At 37.1% G+C, this 20,633-nt stretch overlaps 7 protein-coding genes across 7 annotated transcripts; 4 read left to right on the forward strand and 3 right to left on the reverse strand.

Annotated features, from left to right (window-relative positions):
* Positions 1-955: 955 nt before the first annotated feature.
* FG386_002054 (uncharacterized protein) lies at positions 956-2,110 on the forward strand (the record flags this gene model as incomplete). The annotated part of the gene is made up of 1 exon (XM_067341402.1): positions 956-2,110. The coding sequence occupies one exon, from the start codon at positions 956-958 to the stop codon at positions 2,108-2,110; it is 1,155 nt and encodes a 384-aa protein (XP_067196853.1).
* A 1,959-nt stretch (positions 2,111-4,069) lies between these two features.
* Positions 4,070-9,475, reverse strand: FG386_002055 (helicase; the record flags this gene model as incomplete). Its single annotated transcript, XM_067341403.1, has 1 exon — positions 4,070-9,475. One exon carries the CDS (start codon positions 9,473-9,475, stop codon positions 4,070-4,072), a length of 5,406 nt encoding a protein of 1,801 aa, XP_067196854.1.
* A 538-nt stretch (positions 9,476-10,013) lies between these two features.
* FG386_002056 (cyclin-dependent kinase-related kinase) lies at positions 10,014-10,964 on the forward strand (the record flags this gene model as incomplete). Its single annotated transcript, XM_067341404.1, has 1 exon — positions 10,014-10,964. One exon carries the CDS (start codon positions 10,014-10,016, stop codon positions 10,962-10,964), a length of 951 nt encoding a protein of 316 aa, XP_067196855.1.
* A 163-nt stretch (positions 10,965-11,127) lies between these two features.
* FG386_002057 (uncharacterized protein) lies at positions 11,128-12,429 on the reverse strand (the record flags this gene model as incomplete). Its single annotated transcript, XM_067341405.1, has 1 exon — positions 11,128-12,429. One exon carries the CDS (start codon positions 12,427-12,429, stop codon positions 11,128-11,130), a length of 1,302 nt encoding a protein of 433 aa, XP_067196856.1.
* A 703-nt stretch (positions 12,430-13,132) lies between these two features.
* On the forward strand, positions 13,133-14,449 carry FG386_002058 (uncharacterized protein; the record flags this gene model as incomplete). The annotated part of the gene is made up of 1 exon (XM_067341406.1): positions 13,133-14,449. One exon carries the CDS (start codon positions 13,133-13,135, stop codon positions 14,447-14,449), a length of 1,317 nt encoding a protein of 438 aa, XP_067196857.1.
* Positions 14,450-15,501: 1,052 nt separating this feature from the next.
* On the forward strand, positions 15,502-19,314 carry FG386_002059 (P-type ATpase 3; the record flags this gene model as incomplete). The annotated part of the gene is made up of 1 exon (XM_067341407.1): positions 15,502-19,314. The coding sequence occupies one exon, from the start codon at positions 15,502-15,504 to the stop codon at positions 19,312-19,314; it is 3,813 nt and encodes a 1,270-aa protein (XP_067196858.1).
* A 331-nt stretch (positions 19,315-19,645) lies between these two features.
* On the reverse strand, positions 19,646-20,596 carry FG386_002061 (malate dehydrogenase; the record flags this gene model as incomplete). The annotated part of the gene is made up of 1 exon (XM_067341409.1): positions 19,646-20,596. One exon carries the CDS (start codon positions 20,594-20,596, stop codon positions 19,646-19,648), a length of 951 nt encoding a protein of 316 aa, XP_067196860.1.
* Between the last annotated feature and the right edge of the window lie 37 nt (positions 20,597-20,633).

Consider the following 20,633-nt stretch of genomic DNA (forward strand, 5'->3'; position numbering starts at 1 on the left):
ATAGCATCTAATTGAAACAGCAGTTTCTTTGAATTATACACAATATTTCTTCTTTTGCTTTCCCATTACCCACATTTAAACCATAACTTAAAAACGTGTAAACATCAAATATACGAACACATGTAATACCTTAGTGTACTTTTATTATAGTATTCGGTATTATTACAAATTAAGTTTTACCTTGTCATGAATAATTCAATTAATAATTTGATATTCAGCTTTACCAAGTTTCATAAATATTAATTTCTCATTTTAATGTCATCATTATGCGCGCCAAATAACGGTACTTGTTAATTTTAAAATGGTTTTTACCGGTAAAATAATTTGCATGTGGTTAAATTACTTGTAGCAAAAGTTGTATTGTTGCAAATATATAAGTAAAAAGTCAGGAAGTAGCGATTGGATTACGAGAGGAGGTATGTGAGTGGACAATATGGAATGAGTTTGCATTGAGTTCGTTTTAATATGAATAGAAGGTGAATAACGAAGCTATTTAAAATCTAACAAAATTGTTTTCAGCCAGGGAAGAGATTACAAACGTAAATAAACGATGCTTTTTTCTTTAACTATAAATTTATTTGAGTCAAGGGTAATGTTGCATAATTTTGAAAAAATGGGAAACAACTGCGGTGATTATTTTAGATTAAAAAATACATGATTTGGACTATTAGTGCTAGGTAGTTTGATGCTCGGAATCCCACATAACAAAGATAATGACAAATGCAATATTTTGAAAACGGTGATATGATTTTTTTAAAAATTATTATTTTTGTTTGAATTTGTTACACATTTATCCAAAATACAAAAAATTAAGTATACGTAAATTAGTTATATATAGTTTATAACTTAACTATTTAGTAATAAGGAAGGAAGTTTAATATTATTATATAAATAAGAATAACTGAATATAATAAATCAATAAAAATTCAAATTTAGTTGTGAATTTGTTGTCACAATGAAGTTCTTTAAATGTTATTTATGCATAACATTCACTTTATTTTGGATAGTTAATGGCTCTCCTACATCAAATGTGAGGATTAAGGGAGAAGGCAATGGTAATGTTGGATCGATCAAGTTTGGAAGCCAGAATCCTGCAGTTTCAACCCTGACAACAACAAGAAAAACAGTTACTAATACAACCACTGAAAAGACAAATACAATAAAAAAAGCAACAGTTACAACAGTGACAACGTTATCAACCAAACAGGAAAAGTATTCACGAGAAAAAAATGAGGATTTGCTGATAATAAAAAGTATTCAAGATGAAGGTGAATTTGACTGTGAGAATGCAGTTTTTCCGAGTGAAATATTCAATTCACAACCACGGGATAATATGGTATACTTAAAGCCATCAAAGATACCAAATTCAGGTTTCACAAAGGCAGGATTGACAAAGTTCACAACAGCTTTTGGGATACATATTCTAGCAGATTCAGATGTACCAGACGATAAGATTTCATATTTAACTGAGTTATTGGCCAGTGTATTGGATAATGATCAAGATGGTTTAGTTGATGCAACTCAAAATACGATTTTGGAGACGATAAGGTCCTCAAATGGTATGATGGTTGTACTATCTGGGGACGAGGAATCGATTGAAAAATTATTGGATCCAAAGGATGGATTACCGCCTGAGTATTCATGCATGATGTTTTTACTTGTTGAACAGGCGAAAAACATCATTAGAGGTGGACCACACCAACAGTTTTGTCCATATGACCTAGATAAGACAACAGATAGGGGCTTAGGATTTGTTGTTGATTTTATATCTCAAGCAGCATATCCCGTGACCTTTTCATTAAATGAGGAAAGTTCAATGAGAATGGAGAACTTGTATAATTCAGCATTGAGAGGGGGATGGTTTTTGCCACAAAACATACCAGTCGCCAATAATGAATTTTGCGATGAAGACTGCAAAAGGCTTTCGTTCCAATCATGGTTAGCAACTTCTATTTTAGATCAAGATAAATGTTCTTGCATAAAGGCAAATGTGTTCAAACTATGTACATCAGAGGAAATTAAAAACATTTCTCCGGATGATTTTGCCTACTTTGCCAGTGCACTAAAAAGACCAAGTGCTTACTCATCTACAGCTATTGTCACCAATTAAAAAAGAAACTATCTTTAATTGTATTTTTATTTCCTACTAATTATGAATTGATTATAATTAATTTTTGTTTGTAAATTAAATAATATATATTTGATTCAAAACTTTAAATAAGTGGATAAATTTATGAAAAAAATGGATTTTACCGTAATTAATATATCAAACATGATTGTTTGTACAAATTCACGGGTTTAATTTATTGAACCTGAATTTAGTCTTTAATACATTTTATTTTGTTTAATTAACACTGTCGTTTTGACATAAAGAGCTGAAAATTGCATTGAGAAATTTTCAAAACCTAGGAGTTTAACTTGATTTTGTAATATAAAGTCAAGAATTGTTCCAAAATACTTAATTAGAAATATTTAAATTAAACCACTAACTATATGTAATTGTGTTCATTTGAGGGGCGAGAATGATAAATACTTAATTTACATGTGTAAGTAACAAATAAAAATCCACTCGACTTTAATGAGTCATATGTGAATACCAGATTTTTTTCATTTGAACACGATTTATTTTGCAGTTAAAGCATAAAACTCTAAATTTTAACTTAAAAAAGAAAACAAAGTGTAATACAACCTATACAAAAAGTCAATTCATATTTGAATAGTATATATACAAAACTGGTATTACTAATTGTTTAAATAAAAATTACTATTAATATGGCACCAATGGAGTGTCGAGGCAATTTTGCTATATTAAATTAGTTTTTTCACATTTATCTCTATTTTAACAATTTGTTTTGAATATGTGATAATCATGACTAATCTAAAATCGCAACATGAGATTCTTTTCAAACTGAATTTTTCGCTTTATGCCCACTAAACTATCATTAATAATTAGCACGTGTACACTTAACTGTTGTGTACCAATGTTTAAATTAAATTAGTTAGATTTATTTATTTTTAACGTACATGTTCCTGAAAGGCAACTAGTTGGCCCGCGTGTAAGTAAGTGCTTGGAGTTTGCATGTTTAGCAATGCAAATAGGTGAACGGTTAATGAATAAAGAAATCATGGTTTAAAAGTGTAAATTTGGTTGAAAAAGAGGAGAATGAGCCAAGTTTGCAATGTTTGTGGATTTTAGTCTTTATACACTAGTTAATAGAATCATCGTTGTAGCTATTTACGACGATGACTCTTGGTGGTATCTATTGCAGTAGAGAGAAACCACACTTTTTACACTTATTGGAATAACATTATCTAATTCACTACTCTAGTTCGGCTCAACCTTCCAACTAAGCGTTTAAGACACTCTAGCCATAATATTTTGCTTATTTAAAAGTTTTATTTCAAGTATCTAGAAACTTGTTTCTTATTTGCGTTGTGGTATTGGTTAGTTTACCTGGCTTCATTGCATACATTTCATCAATCTTCCAATTTTACATCTATCACAATCCTGACTATCAGAGTCAAACAAAAGCTTGCAGAAGCCCGAGTTTGTAGCTGTAAAAATTTTTGAATGTCCTCTGGGCTACAGGCGTTCCATTGAAGTGCTTGTTTCGCCCAGCTGTAGAAAAGAGCGGATAGTCGGAATCATACACATGTGAATAGGCAATAAGTTGCCGTGGCAACGAATATAAGTTAAAAAATAAACCAAAAAAAGATAATTGAATTTCGCACAAATAACAGAAAGGCGAGCGAAGCATCAACAACAATCTGTTAGGTAACAGCATTAACTACCGCTGGTCTGAATCCGCAAAGTCCAAATTGTACTTGCAGCAATGCAGATCTCAATTGCGCGAACTATGCGCGTTGACACACAAGTATTCTAATCAAAACAAATAAATCACCTGAGAGCTGTACGCTCACATTAGAAAACGAAGAATAGACGCACTTTGAGTGCGGCACATCGCTGCCAAAGTCTAGTGCTTTAATGTTCCACATGCAAAGTTGCATGTTCCCCATAGTTCGGCGGTAAACCGGGGAGTTACAGGTAAGGTCTAGACTTTTCGTTTCGCTAAGAATGAGCAAAGTTTGAAACTGACTTGCTTGCTTCCACCAAATGATTCGCAATTTTAACGTATGTGTGCTGCTCCTTTTCGGAGCTGATTGAGTCTGACGACGAGGAGGAAGAAGACGAGTGTGAGCACTCGTGAAAGAATATTTCGTCAATTGAGTTCTCAACAACGAAGTTCCAGATGTGTGGGGTCTTTTTTTGTCCCATCCTTATGATTCTGCCAATCGCTTGTAATTCGTCAGACTTGTTCACAAGAGGACTTACAAAAACAATGTGATTAGCTGAAGTGATATTTACCCCCTTTCCGACATGAAGGGAGTTGCATATTAAAACTCTAACGTCGCTTCCTGTTTGGAACTCGCGTAATACCCGATAATCGGATTTTCTGCCGTTGTATTTTCCAAAAACAACTTTATTCAGGGAAAGAGCCTCAGATATTATATCGAGAACTTGTTGAAAATCTGAAAAAACAAGTATTTTATCGTCGTGTTTAATGTTTAATGCGCTCTTCCCCTCGCTTTCACCCTTGTTCTCATCCTCATTCTGCCTTATTGCTTCTTCCTTCTTCCCAAATTCATAGGACTTGCTGTTCAGAATCCACAGTATGTGTTTAATTACGAGTTGTATCTTTGTTCCGAAGTTACCAATAATGTTCATTTCGTCGTTTATGCGGCTCAGACAGCTTTCGTTAAAATTGGTCCTTAGAATTCTCCCCCCCTTATTGCTGTTTAGGGTAGAACCACCATTGTTATTACTACCGCTATCTATTTGTTGGCATTCAGGAACTATAAGCACCACATTCGTGTCTGAGAACGAGCATCTGCACTTCGGACACTGGTTCTTAATTCTGTTTGATTTTTTAACTAGTTTGTAACATTCTATACAAATAACATGGGCACACGGCAAAAGCACTTGTGAATAGTCATTGCTTATTTTATTCAGACATATCGGACACACCTCGAGTTCCGTCACTGCGGTACTGCTGTCTTTATCCTCCGTTGCCTGACCGCTGCTTTCTTCTATTTGCTTCAGTTTTTGATGAAGCTTAAGACTACAAAGAAACTTTTGTTGCGACTTTAAATTTCTCCTTAAACCTAAAGCGGAGAGTCTCTCCAACTCGTACTTCTCAATGTAATAAAACACCTCGTTTTGACGAACCAAGTTAGAAGCGGAGTTTCTCGCTGCTTTATCACAACTCCCTCCGGTTAAGTTACAGTCGTCCAATACCTGTATTCTTTGTTTACAGTCATTTATTTCCAAATATGAATTAACTAGTTGTCTGATAGAAGATATGCAATTCTTAGAGTTATTTAATTCCAATTTCATGAGTTCTATATATTTTATGTGCGAATTGCATGATCTTTGAATTTTACTTATGCATTCCTCTCCGTAATCCTTTATACCTCCAGTATCATTAATACATGAATCATCAGTCTCTTTGTTTTTTGCCTCAATTCTTGACCCTTTTCTCACCTCCCTACTCAATAACTTAATGAGAGCAACAATCTCAGAGTCCCTCAAAAGTGTGGAGTCAAAATAGGGTTTTGGATCCTCCGCGTCTCCTACCTTTCCACTTACAGTACTTGCTCTTCCCTTGGACCTCTTCTTTATGGTGTAAAGACACTGTTCCAAAAGCTCAAAATAAGTCTGCATTTTGCAAAGAGTGCAGTATTCCCCGTTCTCGTCATTTCTACCTTTTTCCAAATCCAAATGATCGGCGTTTTCTGATTCACCATCTCCCTCCCTGCAGTATTTACAGGAGTATACTTTTGAAATGATCTCGTCTAGAAGTCCGTCATTCAGGGGGCTTTCGTTTCTAGAGTCGCCACAACCCAAGCCCTTCTCCTTTTTAACGGTCATAGTGTGTTCAGATGAATCATTTTCTTTGTTAAATAGCATAAGTTTGTCCATTTCAGTCATAATATGCCTCCTGTTTTCCTCAATCTCTTTTACCTTAATGTCCAAAAGAACAAGCAGACCTGAAACGCTGTTTATATTGGGCAACTGAAGAGCGATTTCTCCGTCCCTGGAGCTCCTGTAGTCGTACAAAAAGTCGTTAACTTTGTCTATCAAGGTCTCTTCCTGAGATAAAAGGTCCTTCTCGCTGACCGTTGAATTGTAGTGAAAACAAGGGCCATCCCTCTTGAGTACATACCACCAATTGTCCATAATTGTTTTGTAGTCGCTGCTCTCAGTCTTCTCTCTGGACTTGAGGTAAACCTCGAGTCTCTCTCTATATTCTCTTATGTACTTGTCCCTGTACTTATATTCCAGCTTCTCGCATTCAGCACCCAGCTCTTCAATTCTTAGCTTAATATCGCATTTGTCGCTGAAATCAGTCCCATTCTCCCGACTCAATTTAATGACGTCCATCAAATTCCACAGCGTGTGTATCTGCTGCAGTACGTCCACTCTATCCTCGTTTCTGATATCCAGGACTTGGTTATAGTAAACAAACGCCTCTCGCATTTCTTTTTTATATACGTGTAAACCGGCGAGACCAAGGGTATTCATCACGTACTTTCTTACGCTTTCTTCAATCTCGATTCTGCACTTGTTAAGCAATTTGTCTAGAATCTGATCCATTGTCATAATCTTCAAGCCGTTATTTAGAGAGGAAGTCAGTGCATCATTGTCAATCACTCCCATGTCACTCTTCAATCTGTCTTTTGTGTCGTGCTTATTCCTCCTAAGCGTGTTTCTTGACGTGATTGAATTTGCACTGCCAGTTCCGTGATTCAGACCCATAGATCCCAATTGAGGGTGTATGCAGGCCAGTCTAAGCATTGTTACTATTGAATCAATATCCTTTTTGTTGTATGTCAAAAGGTTTGAAAAATCTGTTAACCTCGTTATTGTACTTTCAAAATTACTCACGCCTATTTCACACTGTTTTACATAAAAAAACCTTTCCACAGAAGAAAGGTCTATAATTGTGTTGCCGTAAAACGTCCTCGGAATGCTTAATTCCTCCTTAACTTGTTCCATTTCTCTTCTATAAAAGACCAAACCTACAAGCCTTTCCAACACGTTTACTAGGTTTCCTACTGACTTGTACCTCTCCACAACCTCCGCCATCCCGTTTTTCTCTCCTTTACCGGAGTCCTCCTCCTCAACATTTTGACTCTCATCTTCCAACCCGCTTGTGCTTCTGTTTGACTTTTTCTTTAACAAAACGGAACAGGAAAGAGAGCCAATGTACCTCCTGAATAAAGAACTCCCGACGGAATCCCCAACAAAGGGGAATCCAACGCTAGATAGATTTGAAATCAGACCGAAAAGGTCGTTTGAACAGGACTTCACGATTGGAGTCCCTGTTACACACCACTTGTGTGAGCACGTTAACTTGTTGGTCATTTTAGAAACAAGTGAATAGCCTTCGGTCATTTGAGCCTCGTCCAGCACTATTCTCCACCAGTTAATATTTACCAAGAGTGAAGGAAGAATCGGATAGCTCTTTTTGTACCTCATTGATCTCTTGTTCACTATGTCTTCTCTCTCCATGACATGATATATTTCTTCCTTTAAGACCTCATAAGAGGTTAACACAATGTCGTAGTCAAAAACATCCTTCCTGGTCTTGATATGGTCGCTAAAGAAATTAAGGTGTGTCTCTTTGGCATTCCTGGACTCCTTTGGGCGATGTGCAGAGTCTTCACACTCGTTTTTGTTTACGCCATTTTCAGAGTTTCCCTTTAATATACTCTTTTTGAGACAGTTTTGGACGTATCTAACTCCATTGTACTTTGTTATTCTCAAAACGCCATTTTTAACGTGTTTGTTTACCTCATCATACCACTGATCAACAATGCTTGCTGGCGATATAATTAGCGTGGCAGCAACGTCGATTTTGTCTAAAATTGTGTTCTCGCAAATTGAACAGACACTGTCTTTGTTCTCATACTCCTTCTCAGATACGCAACATTCTCTGTGGAACTCGGTTCCACATAATTTACAGCTTTCGGTACACTTATTTTTTCCAGCGTTTATTGTGGTACCGCATGGACACTCAAAGTTAGCTTCTTCTTTGTGGAATCCAGATTCCTTGATGCAATCTTTTACATCAAATTGCTCAAAAACGCCAGAATTCGCGTTTTCCAATTTTCTTTTGTTAATGAGGACCAAGGAAATGATCTCCAAACTCTTTCCGAGTCCCATTTCATCGCACAGACAGCCTCCTCTGATTGAAAATGTTCCGCCACCAACTGGAACGTCTAAAGAGATCTCTCCATCTATCATATTGGCGTAAAACTTATTGGTTTTGTTCCTCACAGGGTATTCTCGGTCTTCAAGCGTAAACATATGCCAGTAAGGTGGATAATCAAAGTAGATTTCGGCTCCGTCTTCGACTCTTTTCGCAAACAAAACCGCATCCTTCTGGTAACCTCTGAGCTCGGAAACAAGTCCGAGAGGCTGTTTCCAGTTCGCCGAACCTAGCCTCTTTGACGATATTTCATAGTCCTTAAACAGCGAATAAAGCTCCTCCGCTTTGATCTGTGCGACCTGGCCGTCTTCATTATTGCCTCTCACTCTACTCGCGACTCCTTTTCTCTTCTTTCTCCTCCCACTCTGACAAGAACCATTTGTTGTTCCTCCTTTTGTATTGGCACAAACCAAGGTACCCTCAGACTCTGGAAGTACGAATTCTGAGTCCAACCACCCAAGGAGCAGCCTCATGGAGTTTTTAGCCCCTCCAAATCTGGCTAAAAGCTTGCAGTTCAGTGAGTTAAGGTGCAAGTAAACGTAAACATCGACTATAAGCGAAAATTCATACTTGCTTTGGTCTTTTCCTTCATTTAAAATATCATCGTCGTTGTTCTTTTCTCTTTGAATTCTAGTTCTTTTTGTATTCACCACATCTCCTAAAAAACGCAAAAAACCTCCCTTTTGAAGCAGCATCAATGATTTTCTAGTGTCCGCATAAGGAATTCTGGGCTTTAGGTTTGAGTACAAAACGTCCGATTCTCCAATCATCAGGCCATTTTCAAACTTGTCGGTCCTGTCTAAGCTAGAAAACAGCTTGAAATTGCATTTCGACTTGTTCGACTCGGACTCGTCAAACAAAATCAAATGCAATGAACCGTCTTTTCCCATATTATTAGTGTTTATGCATTCTTCAAAACCACCTGAATTTTCAGCATTTTTGTAGGCAAACTTTATGTTTTTCCAGACGTTCACACAAAACAACAAGTCTTCCTTGCCAAAGCTTATGCCTTCTGTTGCTAAGTCAGTGTTATTCCTTTTACCCCCGCTACTTCTTTCTCTATCCTCGTCGTTGTTTTCCCCTCTTTCCTTCCAGTACTCATATGCACACCCATATCCACTGTGCTCAGTGAACTCTAAGTCATTCGCGAATTTTCTCAAATCCGGGTTGTACCTCAAAGAAACGCCTTTGAATCTCACCATTTCTTCGAAACTACACCAAAGCACTCGCAAATCGCATAGTAAAACAAGCAAAAACACTAACTATTCAAAGGTGAACCTTCTCCTTCGTCTGCATTTCTCGCATTATCATTGTCTTATTTTCAAAATCACTAAATGATTTTTAATCTATAGTCACCATATACGTGCCTCTAATATATAGATTATCTCTATAGGTCTTGTACAGGCTTTGGCGCCAAGTCTGTATTTGCAAAGTAATGTTTAAGGAATAATAGGAGTGACGTCTGCAAATACGAGCAGAGGATTTTTAACGAACAGTGAAATCTGTTTGTTTGGAGTTTAAGGCTATGAGTTGAGTTCTACCTTAGAGTTTGGACATATGAAAACAAGTGTACGCATTTGTGACCTATTCCATTACAAAGTAACACTAGTATTAAGATAGTTGTATAACAAACTGGGAGACACAAGTGGGTTACAATAATACAATAAGTAGGAGGTTTACGATTTGATTATCTTCCGTAGGATTTGGTGGGGTTACTTTGTTTGTTGGCAGCTCGGAAGAATGTCCGACAGATACGAACAATTAGAGGCTCATATTGGACAAGGGACCTATGGAAAAGTAGAAAAAGCATTAGACAAGAGCGATAACTCTGTAGTAGCTATTAAAAAGGTGAAGTTGTGCGAGCTTTCTTCTGATTTAACAGAATCCAGACAAAAAGTTGGACAATGTGGTATTCACTTTACTGTGCTAAGGGAACTAAAGATAATGAGCGAAATAACCCACCCAAATATAATGGGGATGAGGGATGTGTACGTTCAGGGTGACTTCATAAATATAGTGATGGACTATATGGAAAGCGACTTAAGAAAGGTTTTTGAGAACAGAATAAGGTTTACTGAATCTCACATTAAATGCATATTAAAGCAAATAATTTTGGGTGTGAATGAGCTGCACAAATGGTTTATCATTCACAGGGACTTGGCACCTGCAAACATATTTATAAATTCAAGTGGAATTGCAAAGATTGGAGATTTTGGATTGTCCAGGAGTTACGGACAACCAAGAAGAGAATACACGCCAGAGGTAGTTACTCTTTGGTATAGATGTCCGGAATTGTTGTTTGGTTCTACTAAGTACACCCACGCAGTTGATATGTGGAGCATAGGATGCATATTTGCTGAGCTTTTATCTGGTGGCAGGGCAATTTTTCCTGGTGAAGATGAACTTAAGCAACTTGGAAGAATATTCGAATTGCTAGGCACTCCTAATAAGTCAACTTGGCCGCAGGCGAAAGAGCTCCCTCTATTCTGCGAATTCACTCCAAGGCAACCAATAGACTTTAAGCAAGTGTTCCCAAATGCCTCTGAGCTGGCATTGGAGTTAATGAAATCTTTATTAAAGCTAAACCCACTTGAGAGGATATCCGCTAAAGAGGCTCTTGAACACGAATACTTTAAGAGCTACCCTCTTCCATGCAGTCCCTCCGAACTTCCAATTATGTACATAAAATGAAGAAACACAACGATACTTAGAACTGACACGGAGGTACCAGAGTCAACAAAAAGTAAATTACTATAACATTATTCTGACTAAATAATTAGATGAAATATATGTTTGCTAGCTTATCTTTTAAATTCATCTCAACACTATGACTGTTTTCTATAGTTAAGTTTCACTAATAGTCATTTTTAATGTTTTCTATCATTGCCTTGGTTTTTCTATATTCTCTACTTTTCTTTAACCCTGAGTTTCTATTTGCATTTTGGTGCTTCTTATAGTTACTAACGACATGCCTTTTAATTCTCGATTTGTCTATTTCTGTTCTCTTTGGAAGCCATATGTCGTTTATTCTCTCATTTATCCTCCTTGCTCTTTCCTCATTGTCATACTCCTCTTGGCTGTCGGAGATTATACTCGTTGACTTTGAATCATTGCCCTCGTCCTCCTCGTAGTCCTCTTCATCAAAGTCGTGAACCTTCTTTTCCTGGCCCTCCAGTCCGCGTGAAATGACCTGGTTAAGGTAATTTAGCTTGTTCATGTCCTTGTCAATGCCCTCTATATTGATAACAGCTGAATTGTTGTCATTTTTGTCGATTATAACATCCTCAAACCTTGGAAAATCAGTAACCTGTATTCCAAATCTCTTACCAAATAAGTCAATAATACAATTAACATCTCTGGTGAAGTAAGCCTCGGCATTAATGTGATTAGTGTTAACTATTTGAGGAAAGTCAATAAGGGTAATGTTCTCTTTTTCATCTATTAAAAGATTGAATTCATTAAAATCTCCATGTATTAAACCACAATCTGCTAAACGTACTATCATTCTCATCAGTTTTTCCAAAGCAAAATATGGATCTTCCAGTTCTCTAACATTATTTAGCGGAACAGCATCGATTAGCTCCATCACAATGGCGTGACGATTCCAATCTATTGGTTCTGGAACTTTGACCTCTCCGTGATCAAATCCGTTCTCGTATAACGCTTTCATGCAACTATATTCTTTTAAAGCCGCTAATCTTGAAAGATATAGCCAAGAGGAAGCTTTCCTATTCCTCAAATAGTCACGTGTATTTTTGACATTCCTAAATGATATTCTTCCCAATCTGTGCAGTTTTAAACATAACAATCTTCCATTTTCATCCGCTCCGATATGAATGTCACTCTCCTTTCCAACACCTATTCTTGTCCCTACAGATGATATCACCCCCCTTTTACTCAAAGCTCTTAACGCGAGGAAGTCGTAGCCCAAATAAGAAAGTTTGTAACCTTCATACTTGTTGCTCTCTCTTGAAACCAGTTTATTTCTAAGCAAATTTTGCAACAGCTGATATGTCCCAGTTCTTCTTAGATTTCCTATGTTCTCTATTAGCTGAGGGGACACATATTCGTGGTTCCTCATGCCCATCTCCACTGCAGTTAATATGCGCCACTCATCCTTGCTTATAAACTTCATATTAGAAACGTCCAACTTCATTTCGACTTCCTTGTAATCCACAATTGTGTTGCCACTAGCTCAAACAATACAAGTGCCCGTTATCAACCTTCTGTTTGCAACTAAAATCTCGGAAACAACAACAAACTTACTTCAACGATCCTTCCTTGGAACAGGCAACAACTTTATATCTAAAAAAGTCAGAGGAGGAACCAAGACACAAATCTTAAAATTCCGCCTATACTTGCTGAAGAAAGTAAGTTGAAAATCAATGTACCTCTTCAGACTCTGTCTTCCTCCATAAGTCACATAATAGTCAAACACTATCCTTTATTTCTGGAGAAATTACACTTTTGTACTTTAATATTACTATCGATGATATATTATGTCATAAAAGTACCGAATATGGCGCCAATTTCTTCTATATTTAATTATTTTATTGACGATAAAAAGTGCCCTATCAAGGACTGATAAATAAGGAAAAGAAGCCAAGCTAAGGGTGACACTTGTAGGGTAGTTTCATGGGTAAAGTTTACATCCACGATCATTAAGAGGTTTATCCGTGTGTTTTGGAGTTATTTCAAGAAAGAGTTTCGCGGTGGTTTTAGAAGGGACGCTTTTGTTGATGAACGTATGAAAGCAGCAGAAATTTTAACCATTAAGGGGTAGAAGCTAGTGACTTAAATTTGCATATTCCTCAGTAATTTTGACCTATAATTGGCGTGGTTTTCTGATTTACGTCATAATGAGAGCCAAAATATCAAGTGCATTGAGACTAAGAAGAGAAAAGAATGCAATATTTGACGACACTGAAATTGAAACAGAGTCTGATACACTAAATAATGACAGTAAAGTTAGCAGAAGAAGAATTAATACTAGAGCGAATCACAAGACGGAGAAACAATCAAGTTCTAATTCTAAAAGTGAAACAAATTGGATAACAAGAACAATATGGACAATTATATTACTTTCATCATTTATAGTTATTCTAGCAGCAGGTCACACTTATTCGGCAATTCTAATACTTTCTTTAATACTGGCTGTATATCAAGAAGTTATATCTCTTAAAAGGAACGCGGAGGAAGACAAACACTTGCCTTTCTTTTACACATTGCGTTGGTATTGGTTGGCTGTTACGCTGTTTTCGACGGGAAAACTTTGGTGGGTGCCGTTAATTGAGAAGTATAGAAAAAATAATTATTTTATATATATACTGGTTCATTATCACTCAATTATAAGCTATTCAGGAGCACTATTTGGCTTTATCTGCTTTATACTATCTCTCAGAAATTACACATTGAGATATCAATTCTCGCAGTTTGGTATTATGGTACTGACACTTCTCCTTGTGGTAACACAATCAGTATTTATGATCGCAAACACATATAGAGGTCTGTTTTGGTTTATTCTTCCGTCCTTACTCGTTATCTGTAATGATATATTTGCCTATATATTTGGCAAGTTATTTGGCAAGACTAGCTTATTCAAGCTTTCTCCAAAAAAAACAGTCGAGGGTTTTGTTGGAGCGTCTATAATTACCATGATTGCCGCTTTTGTCCTTGGAAAAATGCTTTCCACTAGTCAGATATTTATTTGTCCTCAAAATGAATTATTAGAAGCACCTTTTTCAATGTGGAAAGAATTAAGATGCGATCCGCATTCTGTATATATCCCAAAACCATACTCTATTCCCGATAAATTGTCATTTATTCTGGGAAACGACCCTATTTATCTTTCAGATTCTCAATTTCATGCGGTTATTATTGGAATATTTACTGCTTTTGTCGCTCCTTTTGGTGGGTTTTTCGCTTCTGGCTTGAAAAGGGCTCTCAGAATTAAAGACTTTGGATCGACTATTCCGGGACACGGCGGAATTACCGATCGTTTTGATTGTCAAATACTGACCGGAATGTTTACTTATTTGTATATTCGCACATTCGTCTTTACCAGACCAAAATCAGTTTCGCTCGATTTGTTAATAAAGATGGCAAAACTCCTTCCGGAGCCTGAGATTATTCATTTAATCACTGTTCTCACAAACCATCTAAACAGTATTGAGTAGATTTGTTATTTTCCTTCAACAGTCCAAATTAGGAATTTTAGTTGGAACCATCACTTCTAATGTTATTATACTTGTATTCTCTACACTTCAGTGTCGTGTTTTCCTCTAGCGAATAAAACTAGAGTAGTTTTGCGTTGCGCCTAGTTTTAACAGTTTTCTTCCTCAAGGTCACAATCACTTGTATCCTCGCTTTCCGGCAGTCCCACACCTCTTTGCCTTATCCTGAGCGAACTGGGAGCAGGACTAAGTGACCAAATTTGCGTCTAACGCAGGTCCCTTTTATCTACATGGGAAAAAATCCCACAGCAGCGCAAGTTTAAGTATGTCTGGCGCCCAAAGCCAGTTCCGCCAAATGCACAATTTATTGCCAGGGACCTCTATGAAGCAGGGCCCATGGGATTTTAGTTTTGGAAATAAGGCAACACTTGATCGCATTTTGGAAGTAGAGCTTAGAGCACAGAACACTAGTTGTTGAATATAAAACTAGATTTTTTAATCGTTCATACAAGAAGCAGGCAGAAATCGCAAAAACAAACTATTATTGGCTGGAGCATTTATACATAAGCCTTGTAGAGGGGTAATTTTTGAAAATCCTTAAGAAAACAAAGCAACAATAGGAATTACTGTTTTTGATAATTCACTTGATATTAGTCGTCTAATAGTAGTATAAATTGACTTTATTGACTCTCCTGAGATATGCTCAGTGAAGGGGAGGCGTAAGGGGATGAATTTACTGGATTTGCATTGTTTAACTTGTCCTCGACTTTAACAGATATCAGCACTCTTGGTCTTAACTACAAATAAGAGTTTTGTGTTAATGTGTATACTTCCCTCGCTGACAGGGAGGGGATTAGTTTTAGGTTCTCGTTGGTCGTTGCTCATAGATACCCGATATCTATTTTTTACGATAATTTTAATAAGCTTTGTCAGCTGAAATAAAACTTAGTTTTTAAGTACAGTATTTGAAAGGAGAGGAGCAGAGGGATATATTGGAAAACATACAAGGCTGATTAATTAAGGTACAAGGGAAAGGAAACACTATAGTGTTTAAAATGGATGCTCTTGGCCAAGCAGAGTCTAGCTATATTTCAGTAAATTCGTGCGTGGTAGCTCTGTGTTCAACAATAATAACATTTCTCGGGCTGTTTTTGTCGAATAAGTTTGTTTGGAGGAGGTACGAAAAACTAGATTTGAATGACGCAAAAAGAGAGATTATACTAATTCCGTGTAATAAAGGAATATACAATTCAGCTTCTTTGTACTTGATAAATCTTTTAACGACATTTCACCTGTTAATTATTCCAATAATTGTATACGATACAGTATTTTCAAGTGGAGACGGATTTCCTGAGAATTGGAGGAGGAACGCGATTGTGTTTCTTATAGAGTACTCAACAAGTCTGTTGATTTGCTTGAGCAGGAAACTTTTTTGCAGAATCGATACTTGCCTAGTTCTTCCATCAGGATTCGATAAGTGCAATCATGTTTTTGTCTTGGTAAAGAAAGATATAGAAAAAGCAAACTACTCAGGGATAATGAAAGATCGACGCTCATTGACATACAGAGTGGGGAAGGTGATATCTCTTAAATTTAAAGAGCTCACAGACTCTCTAGTGAACAGCAGTATAAAAGGGTACGACTTTTATTCATGCAGTGTTTTCAAGAATGAAAGTTCAGGAATGAGCTACTTTACATTTGGGATAGCCAGATACGTTTATTCAAGTGAGAGCAAAATGTTTTCTCTTCAGATGCAGTTTGAAGATTTGACTGCACTGGATTTGACAAAAACCATTGAGAACGGAGGTCTTACAAAAGATCTAGTGAAGAGGTATCTTTCGGTGTATGGCGAGAATGTAAATGAAGAAGATAGTATGTCATTACTGGATATAGTAGGTGGTAAGCTATTTACAATAACATTTTTGCTGCAGTATTTAATGCTTTTAACAACATTTTTCCTTAAGTTCTTCACGTGGTCGTTGTGCTGGTCAGGTCTTATACTTTACACGAATATATATTGTATCGTTATAGACTTTATAAACGGCAGAAAAGTTAAAAAAGAGAAAGAGATAGCGAAAAATAGAAGGTACAGGGTAAAAAGAGAGTCTAAAATATCTTTGGTTGAGTCAAAGTACCTCGTTCCCTTGGATATAGTTATCATTAATGCTGGGGAGATTGTACCATGTGATGTTATTCTAACTAACGGAAGTGCGTTGGTGGACGAGTCTAATTTAACAGGGGAGTCCGTGCCAGTATTAAAAAGGTCACTGAATCTCAACTTCCTTCCTTCTGGAAAGTTTGAATTAGACAACAACTCTAGGAAAGAGTTTATGCTTCACACAGGCAGCAAGGTATTAAAGGTTTACAACAACAGTAACTTTGGTGAATTAAGTAACGATCTTACCTGCATTGTGCTGAAAACTGGAATTTTTACTAACAGCTCCAGAATTATGAGTGGTATTTCCTATAACAATGAGGGTGACATTGCAAAGGCTGTTAAAAGCGACTCAAATGAGTTCCATTACGATTTGCCTCTTCTGTGGACGTCTATGACCATAATATCTGCAGTGGTAATTGTCTTTCAGGTTCTGATTTCTCCATTTTGCATTGGATCAATATTTTTCATATTGGGTACATTTATGCAGCTTTTGCCTATATGGGCCCCTACTACGGTACTTTCAACCATAAATGTTTCCACAAACCGCCTCAAAAAGAACTTTGATATAAGCAGTTTCTTCCCCAACAGACTTTTGTTTGCGAGCAAATTGCAAGTACTGTTTTTTGATAAGACAGGGACGCTAACCTCTCCAGAACATACCTTGTTTCACGTGGAAAGGCTTAATGAGAAAATACTCGAGGACAACGGTCTCGCAAATGGTGGCCTTGATATTCTAAAAGTGGGAATTTCCACTTGTCACTCCCTGAATTGCGATCCAGACGATCCAAATAACTGTTTTGGAGACGAGATAGACAGGGAAATGCTTAGATACACAAACAGCACGCTCTATCAGGAAAGAGTTTCTGAGCAGGAAAAAATGGTTTACGTTTTTAACAGAGATAGAAAAAAGGCAAGCTCGGAAGTTAGAAAGGGAATGTGCTTTAGAGTTCTTAAAGTATTTGGCTTCAACTCGGCATCTAGATGCATGACTGTAATAGTAAGGTGCGAAAACTCCGGAAGAGTGTTTGTTTTCTCTAAGGGAGCACCTGAGACAATTATTGGTTTCTGCAACAAGCTTTATGTTGGTCAAAATTTAGCGGATCTGACGTCTTATTATTCGTCAAATGGAAGCTACGTGCTTATTATTGGTTTTAGGGAGCTGAATTTCAGCAATGAATGTTTTACGGAAAAGTACTTATCTTTAATTGATAACAATAGACGCATTTACGAACAGGCTCTCATTCCTATCGGAATTCTATGTTTCTCAAATTCAATTAGAAATGAAGCAAGATGTGTAATTAGCCAGATTAAGGATCTTGGAATTCAACCTATTGTACTTACAGGCGATAATTCGCACTGTGCACTGACAGTGGCCAAAAAGGTTGGGATCGTCAACGGGAATGTTTCACTTATAAAACCTAAAGGGATTAATATTGATGTGTTAAATGTGAAAGAGGATGACTTATTTTCTCTAAGAATGAACATTTTGAGTGAGTATGAAGAAATTGTGATATTGGCGTATGTTTCAGATTCAGGTAATCTTGTTTTCGAAGACGAATTCAAAAATCTTGTCTCAGTTCACGACATTATAAACAATCTTTCCAATATAAGAATAGTGTGTACCTATGAAGCCTTTTTGTATATGGATTCAAAAGCACCGCCATGCGTGGAAAACAAAAGGGAGAGCGATTCCATGTTCAATTGCAACAACACCTTATTAGATCTAGTTCTAAAGAGCATAGTTGTTATATCCAGATCAACGCACTTGGACAAGCTTAAAGTTGTTGAAAGGTTAATTAACACCGGAAGGGTTGTCGGGATGGTCGGAGACGGTTCAAATGACATAGCTGCAATTAAAAGATCCAATATTGGGATTCTAATGAACGATATAAATGCGAATGCACATTTTGTCATAGGAAAGAAGGACCTTATTGGAGTCATAAACATCATATGCGAGGCCTGTAACTGTGCTTCGATCTCTAGATCTCTTTACCTCTTCATGATTATGTATGGAATTACAATTGTCATATGTAAAAACATATTGTTGTACTATAGTCAAGCTACGTTACCCGTAATGGGTTACTTTACCTATAGCATTTTAATTAATTTCCCGAGTGTTTGGGCCTTAAAAAGGTCTAGACCAGCAAGAAAGATAAAAAACTATCCGGTTAACTCAGAGCTAGTATCTAAAAGCACGCTGACTATCATAGTTGGATTCGTTCTCATCATTGGCGTTAACCTGGCACTTTTATTATTTAGTTTATCAAAAAAAAGCTGGTTTGTCTCGAGTTACTTTAAAAATGTAGAGATACCAATACATTTATTTGCTCGTCAAGACGGATTTGAACCTGCAACTGTTATCATTTGGATGTGTAGTCTACACTCGCATATGGCTCTTGTTTTTGGATTTGGTGGCACTCACAGAGAACCATTTTACAAAAATACATGGCTCATGATCGCGTGGATACTGCCTCAGATCGGGATTTTCACTGTTTTATTCTCAAATCCTTCCTTTCTGACCTGCTTATTCAAAGTAAATTGTGACGAGAGCATTACTCCAAGTTCAGCTTTTTTCGCCAAAGTTCATAAATTCACAGGAAATAATGTATTCCCCCTATCTTGGAAGCTGGAATTAACCTCTTGGATACTTGTTTCGTTTTTACTGTGTATCCTTGTATTCAAGGTGTCTAATTTAGGCCATAAAAATTAGTATTGTAGCAAGAGCTACAAGGCTTAGTTTTCGTCTTTGAAAAACTCACTATTTGTTTTGTTACTCTATTTTTAGAGTCTTCAACAAAATTTGTGCCCAAGCGCTCTTGTCACAGATGACCTGTTACGTTGAACTACACGCTCTTGATCCAAGTTTCCAATCACATATGCAAATTAGTTATTCCGGAAACCGCCAAAAACCAACATTAAGCTGCATGCAGACGGGCTAAAGGTATTTTTGCACGCTAATTCAATGAAAAAGAAATAACACTGTGCTAATAGGTAGAAATTTAAGATTTTAACGACTATCTAACCACAAAAGTGCGCGAAACTCACAAGTCTAGGTCCTTGAGATCCTGAACTAGCTTTTGTATCGAACTCTTTGATCTGTCAAAAAGCACCTTCTCATTGTCCGTCATTTCTACCCTGACGATTCCCTCAATTCCGTTTTTCCCAATTATGGCGGGAACTCCAACAAATAAGTCCCTGGTGTCATATTCACCATCTAGATATGCAGAACAGATTAAAACTGACTTTGAGTCTTTCAGGTATGCCTCTGCCATTTGCACTGCGGAAGCGGCAGGAGCGTAGAATGCGGATCCGGTTTTTAAAAGACCGACAATTTCTCCACCGGCAAAAGCGGCTTTTTGAACAACGTCATTTACTTGGGACTCTGTGATTCTGCCCTCACTAATGTAACTTCCTAAAGAAATACCGCCAATGGTAACAGAATTAATCAATGGAATCATATCATCGCCATGGCCCCCGATAACAGTGGCAGAAATGTCACCAGACTTGACTCCAAGTAACTCAGACAGGTAGTATTTAAACCTCGCAGAGTCGAGAACTCCGGACATGCCACACACTTTGTTCTTGGGAATTCCAGTTTTCTCTTTAAAGTAGTACACCATCGCATCTAGCGGATTAGTTATGCAAATTACAAAAGCATTCGGACAGTATTTTTTGACATTCTCGGCAACCGACCCGATTATTTTCGCGTTTATATTAAGTAAATCAGAACGATTCATGTTCGGCTTTCTGGGAACCCCTGCTGTTATTATAACTACATCAGAGTTTTCTAAATGCTTGTAGTCATTTTCTCCTATTATCCTGCAGGAGGAGTTCACCAATGCCATACAGTGATTCAAATCTAGTGCCTTACCTTGCGGGAGACCTTCTACTATATCAAATAAATAAACATCTCCCAGATCTTTTTGGCCAACTAATAGTGCTATTGTTGAACCTATTTGTCCGGACCCAATTACCGATATTTTTTTCCTCATTGTACTCCTCTTTCCTTAACCCTTGTAAACGCAAATA

The sequence above is a fragment of the Cryptosporidium ryanae genome, assembly GCF_009792415.1.
Source record: "Cryptosporidium ryanae isolate 45019 chromosome Unknown contig_31, whole genome shotgun sequence".
Lineage (NCBI taxonomy): Eukaryota > Apicomplexa > Conoidasida > Eucoccidiorida > Cryptosporidiidae > Cryptosporidium > Cryptosporidium ryanae.